Raw genomic sequence first — 18,272 nt, 5'->3', positions numbered from 1 at the left:
TGAACTATAAGCCGTTTTATGAATATTGTACGTCGTCTCTCCGTCGATATCAGAATTGTCCAACGGACGCGAAAGCAGCACGGGATTCGGCGTGACTTAAACGTTATCTCGCGAGATGGCGGACACAACACCCAGAAGTTGCTAGCTTGGCCGCGCTAACCACCTCACGGTTTCCCATCGTCCTACATTTTGTCAAAAAGCCAGTGTTTTATGAAAGTTTCGCCGCGCAGAAATGGGGAAAGCAGACTTCCTGTCGCCCAAGGCAATAAGCAACCGGATCAAATCAAAAGGTCTCCAGAAGTTGAGGTGGTATTGTCAAATGTGTCAAAAACAATGCCGAGATGAGGTGAGTCGTCGGTGCTAGCGAGCTAGCTAGCGGCAGTGTGTCATGTTTATGTCCGCTTAGTTTCAACTAACTATGAAGTTTCCCTCGCATGTGTCGCCCTTTTGTGCTGCCAGAACGGCTTCAAGTGTCACTGCATGTCCGAATCCCACCAGCGGCAGCTGCTGCTCGCCTCGGAGAACCCGCGCAAGTTTATGGACTTCTTCTCACAGTACGTTTTTGTTACGATCTTTTAACCTTCCAAACACATTTCCGTTTCGAAACCCTGGAGCCTCTTAACAAGAAACGGGAAAAGAAACAAAAGCAGCAACGTGGCTACGCTGTAATGTCGGCTGTCGTCAACGCCAAAGCTGGCCATTGGATCTTCTGGTGTGACGACGGTTCACAGCCACCAGAGGGCGTATTTTGTAAAGAATCATATATACTATAAATATATATACATATATGCTATATATAGCTCCTCCTGACTACCGGTAGTTCAAATCATTCATTTTATGCTCTATAGAGCTCTCCAATGGTACCAAATGTGAAGGGCTGGGGCTTAGTAAGTGTTTAGTAGTGTTTATTAAACTATTTTAGCCTTGTAATGTGGTTGGCATGTTTTCTAGCACATTTGCATACAACATAAGCAAATCTAAATGACATTTAAATTATTACATATAAAATAACAGAATATTACTATAAAATATATATTTCTATCATTTAAAATGTTTTTTTTTCAAAATATAAAAATGTTTATTCTCCTAAAATAAAATGTTTCCATAATTACAAAATTAATCAAGCAATGTAAATCAATAGAATGTCATCTAAAAATATGTTTCCTAATGTTTTGGGGTTTTTTAATCGATTTTTCTATTGTGTGAATGAATTGTTCTGTTTCTGCTTCAGTGAGTTCAAAAGTGGATTCCTGGAGCTGCTGAGAAGACGTTTTGGTGAGTCTAGGCTGCTTGTGTGTGTGTGTGTGTGTGCGTGTGTGCGTGCGTGTGTGTGGTGCCATCATATACCAACATGCCTTGTGTGTGTTTGCGTCAGGGACCAAGCGCGTACACAACAACATAGTGTACAACGAGTACATCAGCGACCGCGAGCACATCCACATGAACGCCACGCGCTGGGAGACGCTCACGGACTTCACCAAGTGGCTGGGCAGACAAGGTCAGCATCGAACTCGAACACACCTGCAGAGAACGGAAGGCGGCTAACGTCAGACGACAGGTTTGTGTAAGGTGGACGAGACCCCAAAGGGCTGGTACATCCAGTACATCGACCGCGACCCCGAGACCATCCGCCGCCAGGAGGAGCTGGCCAGGAGGAAGAAGCACGAGCTGGACGACGAGGAGCGGAGCGCCAAGTTCATCGAGGAGCAGGTCCGCCGGGGCCGCAACGCCAAGGAGGAGGAGGTGAATACCAACATGATGGACTGCCCCTCACCCCCCACCCCCCACGGAATGTCCCAACGCTTTTCTTTCTGTAGGAGGATCCCGTTTACACTGAGCTGAAGCGAGAGAACGAGGAGGAAAAAGGTGAGTTTCACTTTCACGTGGCATCACAAACATATCACCTGGTCCTCACGCTTTGTTTTTCTTCCTCTTGCAGTCGCTTTCAACTTGGGTGCTGCTGCAGCGCTACCCGGTCCGTCCACATCAAGGTACGGTCTGTGGCGCCCACCCCCCCTGGTGTTCCAAAGCGGTATTACACCACAGCATTACCACTATACTCGCTTTTTAAAATGTAGATGCAAGTCTAGTCTGTGCACACCTGGAGGTAAGAAGGGCGGGACAATTGGGATTTAACCAAAGTGTGATGCTACAGAGGCGTGGAGAACCAGGGTATAGAGGGGCAGGAGCCGCATGCTGTGGCCCAGCTAGGTGCACTATATTCGGGCACACGCTCAGGCAGTCGGTGTGCCACCACGGAGGTCTCTGGCAGAGCCTTGGTACTTAGCACTTTCAGTTGGCTGATGAGGTGTTGGGCTTCCCCCTCACCAACTAGCATGATTGATGATTGATTGCTGGCCTGCACAGTGCGGGGGATGAACGAGTATTCGTACTGTTATGTCACGTCTCGGTTCCCTGATCCCTCATCCTCCTCCTAGTTCCCTGGTGGCCCCCAGCGCCCTGAAGAAGGCGTCCTCATCGGTCAAGAGGAAAGACGCGTCCTCTGCGTCGGAGGCCAGGGACAAGAAGAAGTCGGCCCTGGAGCAGATCATTGAGGTAAGCGTCTGCGTGTCCTAAGGCGATTGGTGGGCGTGGCTGAAAGGGCGTCTTGCGGCTCAGATGGAGGAGAGGAAGAAGCAGCAGCAGCAGCCGATCAGGACCGACCACTGGCTCCAGCCCGGCATCGTCGTCAAGGTGGTCACCAAGCGGCTGGGGGAGAAGTACCACAAGAAGAAGGCTGTCGTCACGGTAACACCCCCACTCGATCACTCCCCCGTCAAAGGCGCCGCCTGACCTTCCTTTTGTGCGGCAGGAGGTGCAGGAGAAGTACACGGCCGTGGTGAAGATGGTGGACTCGGGGGACAAACTGAAGCTGGACCAGAACCACGTGGAGACCGTCATACCGGCCCCAGGTACGCACCACGTCCTCACACCGCCGCCGACGCCTGTCACCAGTCCCTGTGTCCCCTCAGGAAAATGCGTGATGATCCTCAACGGAAGCCACCGAGACACCCGGGCCGTGCTGGACGGCATCGATGAGAAGAACTTCTGCGCTTCGCTCACGCTGGACTCCGTACGTGTCTCACTGTCTCGTTACGTTGGAACGTCCGTTTGTACACGTAAACGTTGAGTGCTGAAAGTGAAAGTGAAAGTGAAAGTGGGCCTGTGTCGTCATGGTTCCCTACGCGTCCCTCAGGGGACATCCTGCGTTTGGACCAGAGCTGCTTTGTCGGGACGCGTGTCGCCCCCTGGTGGCTGCTGGCTTTCCTGTTTACCACAGGACTGTGATCTATCTGTGGTGGAGTTGAGCGCTAACAAACACTTGGCCACTGACCCATCTTTTGATGTGGACAGTTGTTGTTCAGGCAGCAACAAATGAAGGACAAAAAGGAGGACAGAAAGGACTTTTATTCCAAACACGCCAAGCCCCGCCCCTTTAGGCACCCCTCCCACCCCTGCGCATGGACCGTTTGGTGTTTGTTTGGAGTTTCTATGTTTATCATGGCTAAAAGTGCCTTGTCGTCCACAGGGTCCACACAAGGGCAAGCGAGTGGACGTGGCCTACGAGGACTTCTCTAAACTGGCTTGAAGCGTCTGGACTAATCTACCAGGTCAGGCTGCATGACGCGTCTTATCATAGGAAGCTGGAGAGGTGAGGGACGATGTAGTGGCTGTAGTGGCCGTCGATGAAGCCCTTGCCGCTGTTGTGTACGAACCAGCAGTACACGTCCGAGCCGCGCCGCGTGTCCCGCCGGTAGTCCTTCTGCCAGCCCCTGGTGACCCACAGCAGACACCGGGTGGCGTTCACAGACAGACCTGACTTTCTAGACTTTGTTCCGAGGACGACCGACCCACCTGGTGACGCGCACCTCCTTGCCCTTCACCGTCATGGTGGCCTCCTTCTTCAGGGGGTCGGCGCCCTCGTGGACGTCGTACACGTTCGCTTCTGGCTCCTTGGAGAACTGACCTGAACCGTAGAACATAAGAAGTCATCCACAAATCACTCACTCATCTCTTTGGCATGTCCAGTAGCTGGCAAAGCATATTGTTAGCCCGATTTCCTTATCTTCTACTGGCATACGTCATGGCTAGTCCCTCAACGTGACATACAGCGAACACTCAACTCATCACACAGCGACTTAACACCTAATAGGCGGACCTAAGGAATATGCAAACATGGACCAATATCACTTTAAAATGAAAAACTCAACTCCCAACGTGTGTTACGTCTGAGCAAAGCACCCAGCGGCGCCTGCGGGGAGCTGCATTGACATCGGCCTCCCTCTATCCATCTGTGCTCATCTGTTTTTCCTCAAAATGGACCGGGATCACGTCCACTTCACTCTTGCTGTTTTTTTTACCTTCCAAATATTTCAACTTCCTTCATTCATACTCCCCAGAAACCTTCTTTGAATTTAATTCCCGTACGTTGACTTTATTCCCATAATATTCCAACAGCATATTGCTTTCTTTCCTAGCACATGATGACTTGAGATGGAGATGGTTCAATTACGGAGATTAATTACAGTAATCACCCCCGCTGGGGTTGATACAATAATATTCTGACTTTATTCCCATCATGGGAATAATAAATAAATAAATAATAAATTCCCATCATATATGAAGTTTTCCAAAAATGTTGCAATTCCTTTTTGTTTGCCATAATATTCCGACTTGACCAAAGACATTTGTAGTGGAATATTTCAACGAAAATGACATCATAATCAAGAGTGGATTTGTCCTTACAATTCATTTTCATTTTCTTATGATTTGGACTTTATCCTCAACTGGCTTTTTTTCCATGTTTGCATGTTCTTCTTGGAATATTATGATGTTATTCCCCATTTTCCCAAAAGTCTCCACAATATTCCTACTTTTTCACATTGACGTCTTTCTGTAATATTTCAGTTCTACTCAAATTTGAAATTTTTGCCACTTTTTTCTCTTCATATTTTGACCTTTTTTTAAAAAAAAAAAAGAATATTTTGACATTAAAAAAAGAATATTTTGCCTTTTTTCCTCCAGTGTTTCTCATGTTGTTAATAAAAAATATATTAGAACTTCATGCTAGGAAAATGTGTTTTTTCTGGCGCCATTATGAGGTCATGGAATTCCAACCTTTTTTCCTTATTTTTGGAGGGGGCCGAGGGCCAATAAGAAAGTGGCCGGGGGCCGCGCTGTGGACACCCCCGGTCTCCAGTGAGCGGTGTGACTTGGCGGGGTTGCGGCGGTACCTATGAGGCCGTGGACCAGGGCGGAGTAGGGGTTGCTGTTGGGCAGGTAGAGACCCAGGAAGTCCACGTTGATGGGGTGTTTCTTCCACACGCGGTGCAGCAGAACCATGACCCGGATCCCGTGGTCGACGGTGACCGAGACACTCCGGTCCTTCACGATGGAGATCCTCAACCTGCAAGGAGAGCCGGGTCAGGTGGGACCACCCGGCCAGGACGGGGGGGGGCTTACCCGTCCTGCGCGATGTCGGCCGTGGCGCCCCAGGTGAAGGTGTAGTTGCGCTTGCCGTCGCTCAGGGCGATGGCGGCGGTGCTGACGGTGACGGCGACGCCCGCGGGCTGGTGGTAGACGGAGATGACGCCAAAGTAGGTGGCGTGTTTGCCCAGGTGCTCCTGTTTGGCGGCGATCAGCTGACCGTTGACCGCCACACCTGTACGCAAGGTCAGACTTAGCCCTTCACAATAAGAGCGTGCGGGGAAGGGCGTGTGTGGGAGGCACCTGTGCCTCTGTCGGACACCAGGTTGAGGATGTGTCCGGGTTCGGAGTCGATGTTGAAGCACACGTCCATGTTGCTTTGGGGCAGGTGCACGATGAAGTGAGGGTCGTTGTCCACTGAGAAGATAGACAAGTGATGATGATGATGGTGGTGGCAGAGAAGGGGGCTTTCCGGTGTGGGGGCTTTGGGGCGGTACCTAAGTTGACCTGCCCGGGCAGCGTCCACTCCTCTGGTCCTTTCTGGACTGGGCTTGGGGGGGCCGGCGTGGTCATCTGGACCCAGGGGGGCGGTTGGTAGACCAACTGCACCGGATTCAACCCAGGGGTCCTGGGACCTGACATGACTCCCCCTGCACACATTTGACATTTACAAAGACGTTTGACTGGAACAGGAATGAACCCCCCCCATCCTGAGAACTGCTATTCCAGTCAAGACCCTTTCCATCGCTGGTGGGGAAAAGGACCCCGCTGGTTTAACCTTTCAGGCACCTGAGCAGCAGCCCTGCTTGGGGTCCTTGGGGTAGTCGGCCAGCAGCCTCTCCTTGGTGTCCTCGCTCTCCACCAGCAAGGCGGTGAGGGGCGTGACAAACTGGTGCTCCATGGCCAGCGCCAGGATGCGTTGCGTGATCTTCCTCTTCTTGGCGGCCGTCGGCGCCAAAGACCTGAGAGAAAAGAAGCCAGCGTTGTTCTCCGCTTCCGCTCGCCACGCTGGGAACTTCCTGGAGGCTAACCTGTCGGTGATCATCTGTTTGATGGTGACGTACGCCCACAGCTGCCTGGCGAAGCCTGTGAAGGAGTGCTGCTGCTTGGCCAGCTCCATGTCCAGCTTGGACGTGTCCGTCTCCGTCTCCAGGGTGATGTCCAGCAGGGCCTGCGGGGTCACATGGGATCCTTACAGAACAGGCTAACGCCCCCACCCCGGCGAGGCTTTTGTGTGTCCCTCACAGCCGACGCGGTGGTGTAGCTGATTAGCTTGTCGCTCTCGGAGGGCAACACCTTGCCCGCCACCACAAGTTCGGACCCCCCAAAGTATTTGTCGAATTGGTTCTGCGTGACGTCAGACACGGAGTCCTCTGGGAACTGGACGGTGACCCTGCGCAGGAGAGGGTTGGACACCTGGCTGTAGAAGGTCTGTGGAAGGTAGAAGAACACGGTCAGGATCATGGCCGCCACTCATGGTGCTGGACCTTGTCAGGAAATGGTTGGGGGCGGGCGGCTCACCCGGAGCTGCTCGGCGGCGTCGTGGTTAGCAAAGATGCGCTGGGCCATGCCGCGGTTCTCCATGGCGATTCGCTCCAGGAAGTCGTAATCCACGTCGAAGCCGATGCCCAAGGAGAAGAGAGAGATGTCTTCCCTCATGACCTTCTTCACGTTCTTCTGGATGGTGCTCAGCTTGATCTCGCCTGCAACGCTCATCGTTTTTACACCATGCCTAAAGGATAGGTCTTGATCGGTCTCTGATCAGACTCACCCACAGTGGGGTCCCCATCAGACACCAGGATGATCATGGAGACAGAGCGAGGATCGATGAGTCCCTGGTTGGACGCCCGCACCAGGATCTGCACCGCTTTCATCAGTGCTTCATTTATGTTGGTTCCTGGAAAGATCTCGATGTGAACAACCAGCGTTCTTCTCCAAGCTGCCATCTTGTCACCGTACCTCCAACGGGTTTGATGTTCTGGATGTACTTCTTGGCGTCTGCGACGTGTACGGAGGATCCGGGGAGCAGGTCCTCGCTCCAGCAGCGCACGTTGTGGTTGAAGTCAATGATGCTGAACTGGTCTTCTATGGTGAGGCCGTCCAAGATGGCCTTCATGGCCTCCACCGTCTGAGAGAGACGCTCCAAAGTCAACACTCTTCCTCAGAACCGCACGCCGGCGCCGCTTCATCACTCACTTGCTTCATCTTGACCCCCCACATGGACCCGCTCACGTCAATCACGAATACGATGTTTTTAGGGAGCGGGGGCAGATTGGACGGGGCGAAGAAATGGACAAAGTGGCCGTCCGAGACCTGGTGAGACCCTCGATCAGTCGCAGTTTGATGCCGTGCCATTACCTTAACGGATGCTTTTCTTACCTGCAGCTCACCAGCGTTGCTGTCCCGGCTTACGTCGTATTTGACCCTGAACACACCGTCTATGGCGCTGTCGTTGCAGGTGTCGCACTTCCTCTGCTGCTGCAAGGTGGGCTTGAAGACCACGTGAGCCTGAGGGGACCAAAAATTGTGAGCAAGTTTATGAACTTCATGACTATAAGCGGAACGCAGCATTCCGGGTTCGAACCCGGGTCTACAGAATGAACCTCGCGAGTGTTGGCCATCGAGCAAAAAGCCCAAACTGTCAGCCTGATGTCCAGGGCACCTCTTGAGGTGTCAGTGAGTGAGGTTTGGGGGGGGGGGGGGGTTGTCAACCAAGTCTCAGCACCAACTGGTCCACTCCTGCACACGCCTGGGGCTCGAACCGTGGTGCACCAGAGCTGAAGCTCAATGTCCAGCGTGGCTCTTGGGGTGTCAGGTAGGGGGGCGGGCATAATGGATGCTGGTGCAGACATGTGAAGGTACGTTGGTGACCTTCACTCCCTTTCAGGTCTACCAGCGTACCCTTACACAGCTGCACCACCAGGTGGCACCACCAGTGTCACCCTAAGGGTCCTCCCCTGAGCTCACCTGGTGCTTGGACCAGGGTACAGCAAAAGAGCTAAAACTGGCGCAGCTCCTAAGGTGTCTGGGAGATCTGCCAAGGTCTTACCTTCTCCGGGGTCTGGGTAACTTTGACCAGGTCAGTAAACGCATCGCCTAAAGTGGTGCTTGTTTCCAACTTGGAGATTCCCTTGGGCTCATAGATGTAGACATCCGCCTGAAGACACAAGTCTGGGTTGGTTTTTGGGGGGGGGGGGGTAGGTGCAATATGAAGGATGGTCAGCTCCTCACCTGGAACTGAGGAACCAGTCTGCCAGGCTGCAGGTGCAGCGAGTGCTCGTAGAAGCCCAACTTCCTCTGCATCATCTCCTGGTAGTTCAACTCAAACTCGATGTTGCTGCCGGGGGGGACGTGCACCTCCGTCTTGAAGGTCTCCATGTCCTGGGAGTTGGCCCTGTTGCACACAAACGTTCCTCGTTACTCCGATCTCCATTTGGCTTCAATGCGAGGAGGACCTGGCCAATACCTGACGATGCCGGCGGCCTTGCCTCTGGATCTGGCCTGGGCGTACAGGTTCCTGGCCACCGTCTTCTCCTTGACGGAGCCCGTGAAGGTGATGCCGTTGACGTTCCTGCAGCACAAAAAGCGTGACAGCGGTTCTCCAACCGAGTGCGGCGTACGAGTCTCGGCCTCACATGGTGAAGTTGGTGATGAAGGCCCTCTTGGGGATCTGCACGTTGAAGCCGATGGTCTGGGCCTTGGAACCGGAGTTGACCACCGAGCTCCGCACGGTGGTGTGGGCGAAGCGTGACGTGATGCGACTCTCCACCTTGTAACTCTTGACGGTGATGTCCTCTCCTCGGATGGCCTGGCCAGGAAGGGACGGATTCAGAAGGTCAGGGATGAGGTTCTGCTTTTACGTCCTTCAAACACGTCTCAGTTTCAATAAACCCCGGAAGGGTTAGGTGGAAGACCTGGACCAAACATTTGGGGTTACTACTGGGCATCAGACCTACTGACCATCTGGAACTAGAACCAGTGTGGTTACGAGAACCGGGTCAATAGCCTGTGAGTCAGAGGAAGGCCTCCAAACAGCAACCTATTGATTATGTCCGATAAGGCTGGACTCTGGCACAGTGGAGGGGGGTTCAAACAACAAGTGGGGGGTGGGGGTCCATACCTCAAAGTCTTCCTGCTCCTCACTGGTCAATATCGCTCTCTGAAACACACACACCCATATCAGGACAGGCAAAGGTCCGGTAACGGAACCAGGCCGCTACCGACTGTAATGGAGTATGATTACGAGGTCCAGGCTTGGTTGGTGCTTCTGGGTGGACTTTTGTTCCGCCCACGCCGTAAGACCACTAATGGTCGGCGGCATCAAAGACCCGCCTGACTGGAAGGTCCAAAGAAAGCTCTCACCTTGTGCCTGTCACGGTGGTCCTGAAGATGTGGCTGCTAGAGAAGAAGAAGGTAGTCATGGTGATTATGAAGAGCCAAGGTAAACTTCAAGGTGGCGAGCAGATGAGCGTCCTCGCCCAGCGTCTGCTCCAAGAGAAGGTCCGTTCAAGCTGACTCACCCCGTGGTCCTCACGTTCTCCGTCTATCACAAACTCCAAGCAGCGGCTCCGTTGCAGGCCCAGAAGGCCGCCAAGAAGTAGGAGAAGAAGCCTCATGTTTCCCATGCAGCGCGTCTTTGGTGGGGGGGGGAAATGCAGCCGTGCTGGAAATCCACACAAGACTCTCAGGTCAATATTTGCCCCCGTGCATGTCACCCACGGGGGGGGGGCAAACTTTGACCTGCGCGTTGAGTCAACACTCACTTTGTCCTTTCTGAGACGCACAACACAACCGGGTTCCGCTGCCCGACTGACTCCCGTGTCATGGATGGTGCTCGGGGTTTGGGGACTAAAAAGGGGTGGGGCCACGCATATTTCAACTGCTTTGTGTACATTGAAGGAGTCGATTGGGGGGGGGGGGCTCGTGCATCAAATTGGCGCCCCCCCCCGGTGAGGGGTTGGAGGCATGACGTCTCACAGCTAGCCAGGTAGCTAGCCAGGTAGCTAGCCAGGTAGCTAGCCAGGTAGCTAGCCAGGTAGCTAGCCAGGTAGCTAGCCAGGTAGCTAGCCAGGTAGCTAGCCAGGTAGCTAGCCAGGTAGCTAGCCAGGTAGCTAGCCAGGTAGCTAGCCAGGTAGCTAGCCAGGTAGCTAGCCAGGTAGCTAGCCAGGTAGCATATTAGCCGCCCTCTCCCGTCCCAGCAGAGCAAGAGTAGCAATGCGATGTAAACAGTGAAAAATGGCAGCGTAAAGGCGACTATAGGGATGTTATTACATGTCTGCAGGACTCTAATGATGGATGAAATCTTATTTAGGAAATGATAAACACGTTCTCTGTGTTCTAACTACGAAAATATTCAATTTATTGTATTAATAACCAGGCCCCCTGGAGATGCACAGGATATGAATGAATGTAGTAGACATTTTTTAAAAATCCATCCAAAAGATCAATTATAAAATAATCATTATTATAGTATTAATTAGTCTATTATTACTGTCATCATTATTCTTCTGATTATTACTACTACAACTAGTGGTAGTAGTAGTAGGCTAGTATTAGCCTGCTTTTACCCAATTATATGAAATTTGTCATATTTTTTGTCAAATAAATAAATTAAAAATCAATTAAAAATATCAAATTATTTAGGGAGGTCTGAATCCCCCCTAAAATAGGCCTAATGACGCCACTGTTAATAAGATTGAATTCTGAATGCTGTTATTGGCGCCTTCATGTTGTTACTCCCTTTGTCCACTGGGTGGCGAACTACTACGGAATTATAGCCTGTAAGCAAACATGCTGCTTTTCCTTCTCATAAACTTTCTTGTTTATGACCTGGTATTTGAAACGAGTAGAATATGTGAAAGTTGAAACATTTCACGTTCTATTTGGGAGTCTAATGTGAGAAGATCAAACTGAATGGAGCAGGGCTGCATCCTAGCTGTAATATTGTAATCGGCCACAAGAGGCCGCCAATACCTTGGTTGGCGTAATGAATCACATCTGGAGGGTAGAACCGATACGTTGCAAGGCAGCATCTTGGTACAGGAGGTGAGAGGTTCTACCACCAGAGCCAGACCTCTTGACTATCCACGGCTCGGACCCTTCTTGATACCCTGCTTTTGTTCTTTGGCTTTTAACCTAGCCCCTAGTGTACCTGAATGTACTTATTTTATACTAAAACAGGAAGTACTCTTGAAGTATATTTCATGTACTTAAGAACAGTGCAGTGATGTACGTGTACTTGGCCATATATACCCGGGAAACACCACAAAATATACACCTGATCTCCTCCATTCATTGGAGCAACAGCTCCTTTGTCACGTGTCCTCCCCGCTAGTCGCCGTGCCCTCCCGACTACAGTGGGCGCCTATTAGCTAACACGTAGCCCAACACGAGAGCTCACGGTCTGGGCAGCGCTTGGTGTGTTGGCCCCCCCCCCCCGCCTTCAGCCGTGCCTGCGTGAAAGGCTTTCTCAGTAATTATGAGGATGAATGCAGGAAAATTGTCGGCTCCGCCTCCTCCACGCCCCCTCCACGGGCCATTGACCTGGCGAGGATCCAGGGGGAATGAGTTAGTCTCGTTCTTGTTCAAAGTGCAACTGGAGACGGAGGTCTAACCCCCCCACGTGTGAGTCATGCTTACTTTTCTGTATTTCTGTCGAATGTTCCTCCTCTAGCGTATGCCAGTCATTTCGCCACAAGATAACGATATCGTGTTTGCCAGCGGGGCCTCGCCGAGCCTTCATCACCCGGCGTCCATCCTCGTCTCGGATCATTTTCTATTTTAGCTTTTATTCTTTCCATCTTCACACTTAGCCAACGTTTCACCACCGCACACAACATTCCCAGGCCTTGGTGATGGTCCTTTGTGCTGGTTTCATGTTTGACTTATGGTAGATCAGTTCGGGGGCCACTCGGGTTCCTCGCTAGTGTAGGGGGAGGAGCTCAGTCATCTGGGAGGGGGTCACAGTAGAGATGATTTCATTTCCTCCAATCATCACCAAAATAGTTGCAGTTGCAAAGAAAATGATGGTTTGGGTCGTGAAAGATTGAACTATGTGTTAGCTAGCCAGATTAGCTAGCCAGATTAGCTAGCCAGATTAGCTAGCCAGATTAGCTAGCCAGCCCACTTGGACTTCTTTTCCGCTTTGTGCTCCAAAAGTGCCGGATTGGATTCCTTTAAGACGCTACGGTCGTGATGTCATCAAACGCAGCAGAAGCGATCATTATGGCCTGAGTCACGACTCCGCCGTGCTGCTTAAGTCAAGTCCAAACGGGTTCCAATGCAAACACAAAGCAACTCTTCTCTTTCTCCTTGACGTCAGAAGAGCTGAAAGAGAAGACTTTTGGCACAGCTCGTTCACGTTTGCCCTTCCGGCATTCCTTCGGGATCTTCCATCATCCAAACGCTCGTGGTCCTGGTGCTCGCAACATCGGCAGTCTGCCCGTTGTCAGCTTCTTCTTCTTGAAATCAGGACTTTAAGATGAATAGATGACTACTTCCTTTTCTTTGGCTTCCTTCTTCTTCTGCTTCTTCTTCTACTGTGGCTTTAAACCAAAATCTTGAGGATGAAGTCATGAATGCTGGAGAAAAAGGCAACTTTTTTAGAGAAAAGAGGCAACTTTCTTCTCCTCACGTTCCTCCTAGATGCCACTTTGGGTTCTTTTTCTAAATGTATGACTTTAGTTTGTAATATTACGACTTTTGTCTCCTAAATGTAGGATTTTATGACTTCATTCTCCCGATGTTCCGACTACTCCGGAATTTAGGAATTTTATCTGATTGTTTTTTTCCAAAATTTTGGACTTTTATTCTTGTAATATCACAACTTTACACAATTTTTTGTAAATATTACTTTATTTTTGTAGTATTACAACATGTCTTGTATTCACAGAAATGTATGACTTTAATACTAAGTAATACTACAAGTTTTTTCTCTGAAATGTACTACTCTGATGTTGTACATTTATGACTTTATTATTCTTTATCGACTCTTTGCAATTTGCAACTTTTATTCTGGAAATCTCTGATGTACCCAAATGTACCCTAATACTTGGTATTATTATTAATACTTGGTGGTATTTCTCTCATCAGATGACCGCTTTTCCTTTTTCATATTTAGACCTCCTCAGCTTTGGTTAGAAGATATTTGGGGGTGTGGCAAGTGCCGCCAACGCCTGTGAAATCATCCCGAAAGGTTGGAAACCTGTTCATCGGCCGAGCTAGCGTGGTATGTACACGTGCAGTACTCAGCGCTATTAGCCAACATAGTACACAAAATAAAATAAGACATACCACCTGAAATATGCTTTTAATATGATTAGAGCCCTCTTGACATGAGATAACACCCCTATAGTCACCTTTACGCTGCTATTAGCCATATAGCAGACATCATAAGACATATTAGCTATATCGTGTAAGTCCAGTGTACAGTATGTATGTACGCATGGTTGCGGCAGGCGGCCATGTTGTCCATCCCTGACTTGATCAAGAAGAAGCGAGATGGCAGCCGGCTGAGCGACGAGGACATCAAAGCTCTGATGGGGGCGCTGACGAGCGGATCCATTCAGGACTGTCAGACGGGTACGAGCACGATGACATCATCGACAGTGCCGCCCATCCTCACGGCGGCTAACCCCCCCCCCCCCCAGGTGCCATGTTGATGGCCATCTGGCAGAAGGGCATGGACGATGGCGAGACGGAGGCTCTGACCAGAGAGATGATGCTGTCAGGGGAAGTCATGTCGTGGCCTGAGGAGTGGGCGGGGCTTGTGGTGGACAAGCACTCCACGGGTGGCGTGGGGGACAAAGTCAGCCTGGTCCTGGCGCCCGCACTTGCCGCCTGCGGCCTGAAGGTGACGTCCTTTACCTGGGTTACGACGAGCGACCGTCACGTCACCACTCTCTCCCCAGGTGCCCATGATCAGTGGGCGGGGCCTCGCTCACACCGGCGGCACGCTGGACAAACTGGAGTCCATTCCCGGTTTCGACATCCACCAGTCGGTCCGGCAGGTACCGTGCTCGCCACCGCCGCTTCTACCCTTCCCGCGCTAACATGCTAACACGCTAACACGCCGCAGGTCCGAGCCATACTGAGCACCGTGGGCTGCTGCATTGTGGGCCAGACCCAAACCCTGGTACCTGCTGACCGGGTCCTCTACGCCATGCGGGACGCCACCAGCACCGTGGACAGCCTGCCGCTCATCACCGGTACCGCCCACACACTCTCCACACGTGCACGAGTCATGAACGAGTCCTTCAAAACCTTTCTTTACTGAATCACGACTCACAAGTACCACTCACGGTGACTCCTTCACTCACCTGGGACCGTGACCCAGGACTTTCACTGACCCACAGGTCGGGTTTTACTGACTCATGGCTACTTGACTCAGCTTTACTGACTCACGGGTACTCGGTGGAGACTCGGGCTTCGCTGACTCACGGGTGTTTGACAAAGACTCGAGTTTTAGTCACACTTGGGTACTTGTTCAAGTCACTTGACTCGCAGGTACTTGGCAAAGACTCAACTATACTAACTGGCGGGTACTCAACAGAGGTTCCACTTTCACTGACTCACTGGTTGACAAAGACTCAAGTCTCACTGATTTAGGGCGCACAACAAAGGCTTAGTTTCACCGACTCACGGGTGCTCAAGCAAGACTCAAGTTTTAGTGACTCACAGGTACTCGACAAAGACTAAATTTCAATGACTCACGGGTGCTCAACCAAGACTTAGTTTCACCGACTTATGGGCGCTCAACCAAGACTTAGTTTCACCGACTCACTGGTGTTCAACAAAGACTTAGTTTCACTGACTCATGGGTGCTTGACCAAGACTTAGTTTCACCGACTCACGGGTGCTCAACCAAGCCTCAAGTTTTAGTGACTCACGGGTATTGTACAAGTCTCGCATTTCTCTCACCTCCCGGGTACTTGGCAAGGACTCTACTAGTGGATGGGTACCCGACAGAGACTCAGGTCTGACTGACTCCCAAATTGACGGAGATTCAAAGAAGACCCGAGTGTCACCGACTCGCAAGTTCAACTTGTGCAGTGAACGAATCATAGAACGCGAGTCGAGCACACACGAACACACCGACACAAGCCGCTCCTCCCCCAGGCTCCATTATCTCCAAGAAGGGGGCGGAGTCTCTGTCGGCGCTGGTTCTGGACGTGAAGTTTGGCCGGGCGGCTCTCTACAAGGACTTGGACGGCGCCAAGCAGCTGGCCGACCTTCTGGTTGCCCCCTCCTCACTTGCACCGACGTCCGTTCTGGTTGGACTCCATCTGATCCACGTCTCCTTTGACCCGGCAGGTGAGGGCGGGCAACGGGCTGGGCATGCGCACGGGGGCGGTGCTAAGCCGGATGGACGCTCCCATTGGTCGATGCGTGGGCAACAGTCTGGAAGTGATGGAGTCTCTGGACACGCTGAAGGGACGCGGACCCCAAGACCTGATGGAGCTGGTCACCGCCCTCGGTAACGTTTCTGCTTCCGTCCTTCATTGATTGATTGATTGATTGATTGATTGATTGATGGACCGGTCGGCGTGCAGGCGGCGTGCTGCTGCTCATGACCGGCCTGGCAGCCGACCAATCACAAGGCAGAGAGAAGATTTCCCAGGCTGTGATTGGAGGAGCGGCCCTGCTGAAATTCCAGGCCATGATGGTGGCTCAGGGTGTGGCCGAGGAGACGGCGCGGATGCTATGCTCCGCCCACACGGACTACTTCGCCGTCCTGAGGAAAGCCGAGCACGTGGCGGAGCTGACGAGCGGCGAGGACGGTGAGAGCCGGTCGGCGAGGACGCACGCGGCACATCAATCATGGCTGTCTGTGGCGTAGGCGTGGTGGAGGACGTGGACGGTCTGATCCTCGCCGAGGTGCTTCATCAGCTGGGGGCGGGACGAACCAAGGCCGGGCAGCCCGTCAATCACAGCGTGGGGGCAAAGCTCCTGCTGTCTGTGGGTCAGAAGGTCGAGAAAGGTCAGCCGGCGTCGAGCGAAACGCGGTCGGGAACGCGGCGGCGTTGACGCGTGTCATGCGTGTTTCAGGTGCGCCCTGGTTGCGGCTCCACTACGAGGACCCGCCCCCCAGTCCAGACCAGATCAGTCGACTGCAGAGCGCTCTGGTGCTGAGACCCCCGGCACGCCCAGGCCGGCTTCCAAGAGGCAACCTGGTCCAAGAGGTCCTGCTTCCTTTTTAGGCAGGCATATGCGCCCGTGGAGGAAAATAACAGCAAATTAGGAAGCAGAAAGTCTAAAAAATACATTTTGGTAGCTTAGTTTTTAAAGTGATATTATGAGAAAGACAAAGATGTTGGTGATGGTTGAAATATGACAATAAAGTCCAAATGATAAGCTAAGCTGATGACCTGATGATAAGCGTATGACCTCGTGAAGACCGGTCACGTGGTCGCCATGGCATTCGGGTCTGATTGATTAGCTACTAGCATCAAGCTAGGACGGACTGCAGCATTCCTAAATTCCGTAGCAGGTGTTCTTTTCACCGTGTGTCCAGGATTAGGAATAATAATAATAATAATAATATAAGGTCGTAAGGTGGCAGCACTTTGCTAGCAGGCTCTACAAACGTGGAATTAAACCAAAAGTCCGTTAGATATTGTAAGTTTCATTGGGTGTAAATTGATTGGTCATGCCTGGAGGCTGACGGATGACGTCAATGAAATGCGACTGGAGTGGAGAGGTTGGCGGGTTTGGGGGAGGACCCACACGTCCTCTCAACTTCCTGAGCTACAATATTAGCATGACGGACTGTAACAATCCTTAAAATGGCCCAGGAGATGGCGCTCGATGCAAACAAAAAATAATCTTGGTGGGAATCACTTTATTAGCAAACATTACAACATACAAGCATAAAAAACAGAAAAGTCATTTTATTTTTTTAAAAAAAACTATATTGGGGGTTCAAAGGTCAGTGGACGACGGAGTTGAGCGGCTCAGCTCTGATGTTTCCTAAATCCAACGTGGAGTCTGTCTCCTCGTCGATCTCGCCAATCACCGCCCTGCCACACACACACACACACACACGGTGTCAAGCTGACGAAGAAGCAGAAGGGCCGAGGTCAAAGTTCACTCACACATTGTCGCCCCTGACGATGTAGAGTCCCAGCACCACCTGCTCCACACCCTGACTGGAGCTGAAGACGCGTTCGTGACTCTCGTCCAGGATCAAGTTGATGGTCTGGTCGAAGCCCTTCAGGGTGCCCTGTGACACAGACACACAGACACACACACACGCGCGCGGTTTATTCCTCAACCATTAACTGTGCTCTTTAAAAACAAACACGCCACGAACTGCGTGAACTCACCACGATCATTCTGCCGTCTGACGTCACAATGGCCACCGTGCCTGGGGAGGAGAAGTCAAGGCAACAAACAGTGGCGGGTAACTTCGTCACGTGACACGCCTGAAGACGACGGCTCATTTTCGATTTCACACGACACAATAAGTGACGCTTCCACACTGATAGCCGTAGCTCGGAGTGCTGCGTCCTAACATTTCATTCATTCGAACGGGGGGTAGCCGACTAGCAACCATGCTAGTTAGCTGGAGGATACGGTTGATGTAGCTCTCCAGGGCCGTGGACATCTTTCCTTTCCTTGCCGTCTATCCAGCCGCCGCGTCGGGGGGCGTTTCTGCCGGCGAGTCGGTGGAGAAAATATCGTATTAAAAACGATGGAAGAGTAGAGTAACAGTCACAGGAGACTAGAAATCCGCTAGCAGCTACCAAACCAAGTGCTAAATTGAATGGATGTCATTTCCGCTGACGTCACTTCCGTTGTGCTCAGTGTGCCGCACTAAAAGTACAGATGGTTTTTAAATAAATGAA

The 18,272-nt window shown here is 51.6% G+C and overlaps 4 protein-coding genes across 8 annotated transcripts; 2 read left to right on the top strand and 2 right to left on the bottom strand.

Annotated features, from left to right (window-relative positions):
* Nucleotides 1-87: 87 nt before the first annotated feature.
* kin (Kin17 DNA and RNA binding protein) lies at nucleotides 88-4,981 on the top strand. The gene is made up of 12 exons (XM_058069400.2): nucleotides 88-346; nucleotides 460-554; nucleotides 1,232-1,275; nucleotides 1,376-1,498; nucleotides 1,559-1,743; nucleotides 1,818-1,866; nucleotides 1,940-1,991; nucleotides 2,439-2,556; nucleotides 2,620-2,748; nucleotides 2,813-2,912; nucleotides 2,973-3,073; nucleotides 3,530-4,981. The coding sequence occupies exons 1-12, from the start codon at nucleotides 233-235 to the stop codon at nucleotides 3,587-3,589; spliced, it is 1,170 nt and encodes a 389-aa protein (XP_057925383.2). The 5' UTR covers nucleotides 88-232; the 3' UTR covers nucleotides 3,590-4,981.
* itih2 (inter-alpha-trypsin inhibitor heavy chain 2) lies at nucleotides 3,434-10,258 on the bottom strand. Of its 2 annotated transcripts, none has more exons than XM_058069373.2 (22): nucleotides 10,191-10,258; nucleotides 9,948-10,090; nucleotides 9,790-9,825; nucleotides 9,548-9,586; nucleotides 9,063-9,235; nucleotides 8,894-8,998; nucleotides 8,659-8,821; nucleotides 8,477-8,584; nucleotides 7,807-7,935; nucleotides 7,624-7,740; nucleotides 7,387-7,555; nucleotides 7,199-7,324; nucleotides 6,949-7,130; nucleotides 6,673-6,858; nucleotides 6,459-6,598; nucleotides 6,217-6,389; nucleotides 5,925-6,077; nucleotides 5,731-5,844; nucleotides 5,464-5,662; nucleotides 5,235-5,407; nucleotides 3,856-3,967; nucleotides 3,434-3,773 (listed from the first exon to the last, which is right to left on the bottom strand). In XM_058069373.2, exons 2-22 carry the CDS (start codon nucleotides 10,050-10,052, stop codon nucleotides 3,635-3,637), a joined length of 2,841 nt encoding a protein of 946 aa, XP_057925356.2. In that variant the 5' UTR covers nucleotides 10,053-10,090; nucleotides 10,191-10,258; the 3' UTR covers nucleotides 3,434-3,634. The 2 variants fall into 2 exon arrangements, with proteins under 2 accessions (XP_057925356.2, XP_057925357.2); XM_058069374.2 differs by having other exon boundaries at nucleotides 9,790-9,822.
* tymp (thymidine phosphorylase) lies at nucleotides 9,566-16,777 on the top strand. 4 transcript variants are annotated; one of them, XM_078791243.1, is made up of 11 exons: nucleotides 9,569-10,115; nucleotides 13,547-13,654; nucleotides 13,884-14,007; nucleotides 14,076-14,278; nucleotides 14,337-14,435; nucleotides 14,504-14,633; nucleotides 15,544-15,662; nucleotides 15,739-15,901; nucleotides 15,978-16,205; nucleotides 16,265-16,405; nucleotides 16,474-16,775. In XM_078791243.1, exons 1-11 carry the CDS (start codon nucleotides 10,080-10,082, stop codon nucleotides 16,623-16,625), a joined length of 1,503 nt encoding a protein of 500 aa, XP_078647369.1. In that variant the 5' UTR covers nucleotides 9,569-10,079; the 3' UTR covers nucleotides 16,626-16,775. The 4 variants fall into 4 exon arrangements, with proteins under 4 accessions (XP_078647368.1, XP_078647369.1, XP_078647370.1 ...); XM_078791242.1 differs by having other exon boundaries at nucleotides 9,566-10,115; nucleotides 15,544-15,901; nucleotides 16,474-16,777; XM_078791244.1 differs by lacking the exon at nucleotides 9,569-10,115 and adding an exon at nucleotides 11,865-12,051 and having other exon boundaries at nucleotides 15,544-15,901; nucleotides 16,474-16,777.
* A 478-nt stretch (nucleotides 16,778-17,255) lies between these two features.
* lsm8 (LSM8 homolog, U6 small nuclear RNA associated) lies at nucleotides 17,256-18,217 on the bottom strand. Its single transcript, XM_058069403.2, has 4 exons — nucleotides 18,001-18,217; nucleotides 17,751-17,791; nucleotides 17,520-17,647; nucleotides 17,256-17,444 (listed from the first exon to the last, which is right to left on the bottom strand). The coding sequence occupies exons 1-4, from the start codon at nucleotides 18,029-18,031 to the stop codon at nucleotides 17,354-17,356; spliced, it is 291 nt and encodes a 96-aa protein (XP_057925386.1). The 5' UTR covers nucleotides 18,032-18,217; the 3' UTR covers nucleotides 17,256-17,353.
* Between the last annotated feature and the right edge of the window lie 55 nt (nucleotides 18,218-18,272).

Source organism: Doryrhamphus excisus, linkage group LG6, assembly GCF_037039965.1.
Source record: "Doryrhamphus excisus strain RoL-2023G ecotype Guam linkage group LG6, RoL_Dexc_Guam_v1.1, whole genome shotgun sequence".
NCBI lineage: Eukaryota > Metazoa > Chordata > Actinopteri > Syngnathiformes > Syngnathidae > Doryrhamphus > Doryrhamphus excisus.
Note: the sequence above shows the minus strand (reverse complement) of the source record. Positions and strands in the feature narration are given on the sequence as shown.

Coding starts and splice junctions, on each gene's coding strand:
- lsm8 (XM_058069403.2), bottom strand. CDS start 18,031: ATGTCCACGGCCCTGGAGAGCTACATCAACC. Junction 17,792..18,000: donor CCTGGAGAGCTACATCAACC/GTATCCTCCAGC, acceptor TCTCCTCCCCAG/GCACGGTGGCCATTGTGACG. Junction 17,445..17,519: donor ATCGTCAGGGGCGACAATGT/GTGAGTGAACTT, acceptor TGTGTGTGGCAG/GGCGGTGATTGGCGAGATCG.
- tymp (XM_078791242.1), top strand. CDS start 10,080: ATGCAGCCGTGCTGGAAATCCACACAAGACTCTCAG. Junction 14,279..14,336: donor TTGCCGCCTGCGGCCTGAAG/GTGACGTCCTTT, acceptor CTCTCTCCCCAG/GTGCCCATGATCAGTGGGCG. Junction 16,206..16,264: donor GCTGACGAGCGGCGAGGACG/GTGAGAGCCGGT, acceptor TCTGTGGCGTAG/GCGTGGTGGAGGACGTGGAC.
- kin (XM_058069400.2), top strand. CDS start 233: ATGGGGAAAGCAGACTTCCTGTCGCCCAAGGCAATAAGCAACCGGATC. Junction 2,557..2,619: donor CCCTGGAGCAGATCATTGAG/GTAAGCGTCTGC, acceptor CTTGCGGCTCAG/ATGGAGGAGAGGAAGAAGCA. Junction 2,913..2,972: donor GACCGTCATACCGGCCCCAG/GTACGCACCACG, acceptor GTGTCCCCTCAG/GAAAATGCGTGATGATCCTC.
- itih2 (XM_058069373.2), bottom strand. CDS start 10,052: ATGGGAAACATGAGGCTTCTTCTCCTACTTCTTGGCGGCCTTCTGGGC. Junction 7,556..7,623: donor GGGGGGTCAAGATGAAGCAA/GTGAGTGATGAA, acceptor CGTCTCTCTCAG/ACGGTGGAGGCCATGAAGGC. Junction 6,859..6,948: donor ACGCCGCCGAGCAGCTCCGG/GTGAGCCGCCCG, acceptor TACCTTCCACAG/ACCTTCTACAGCCAGGTGTC.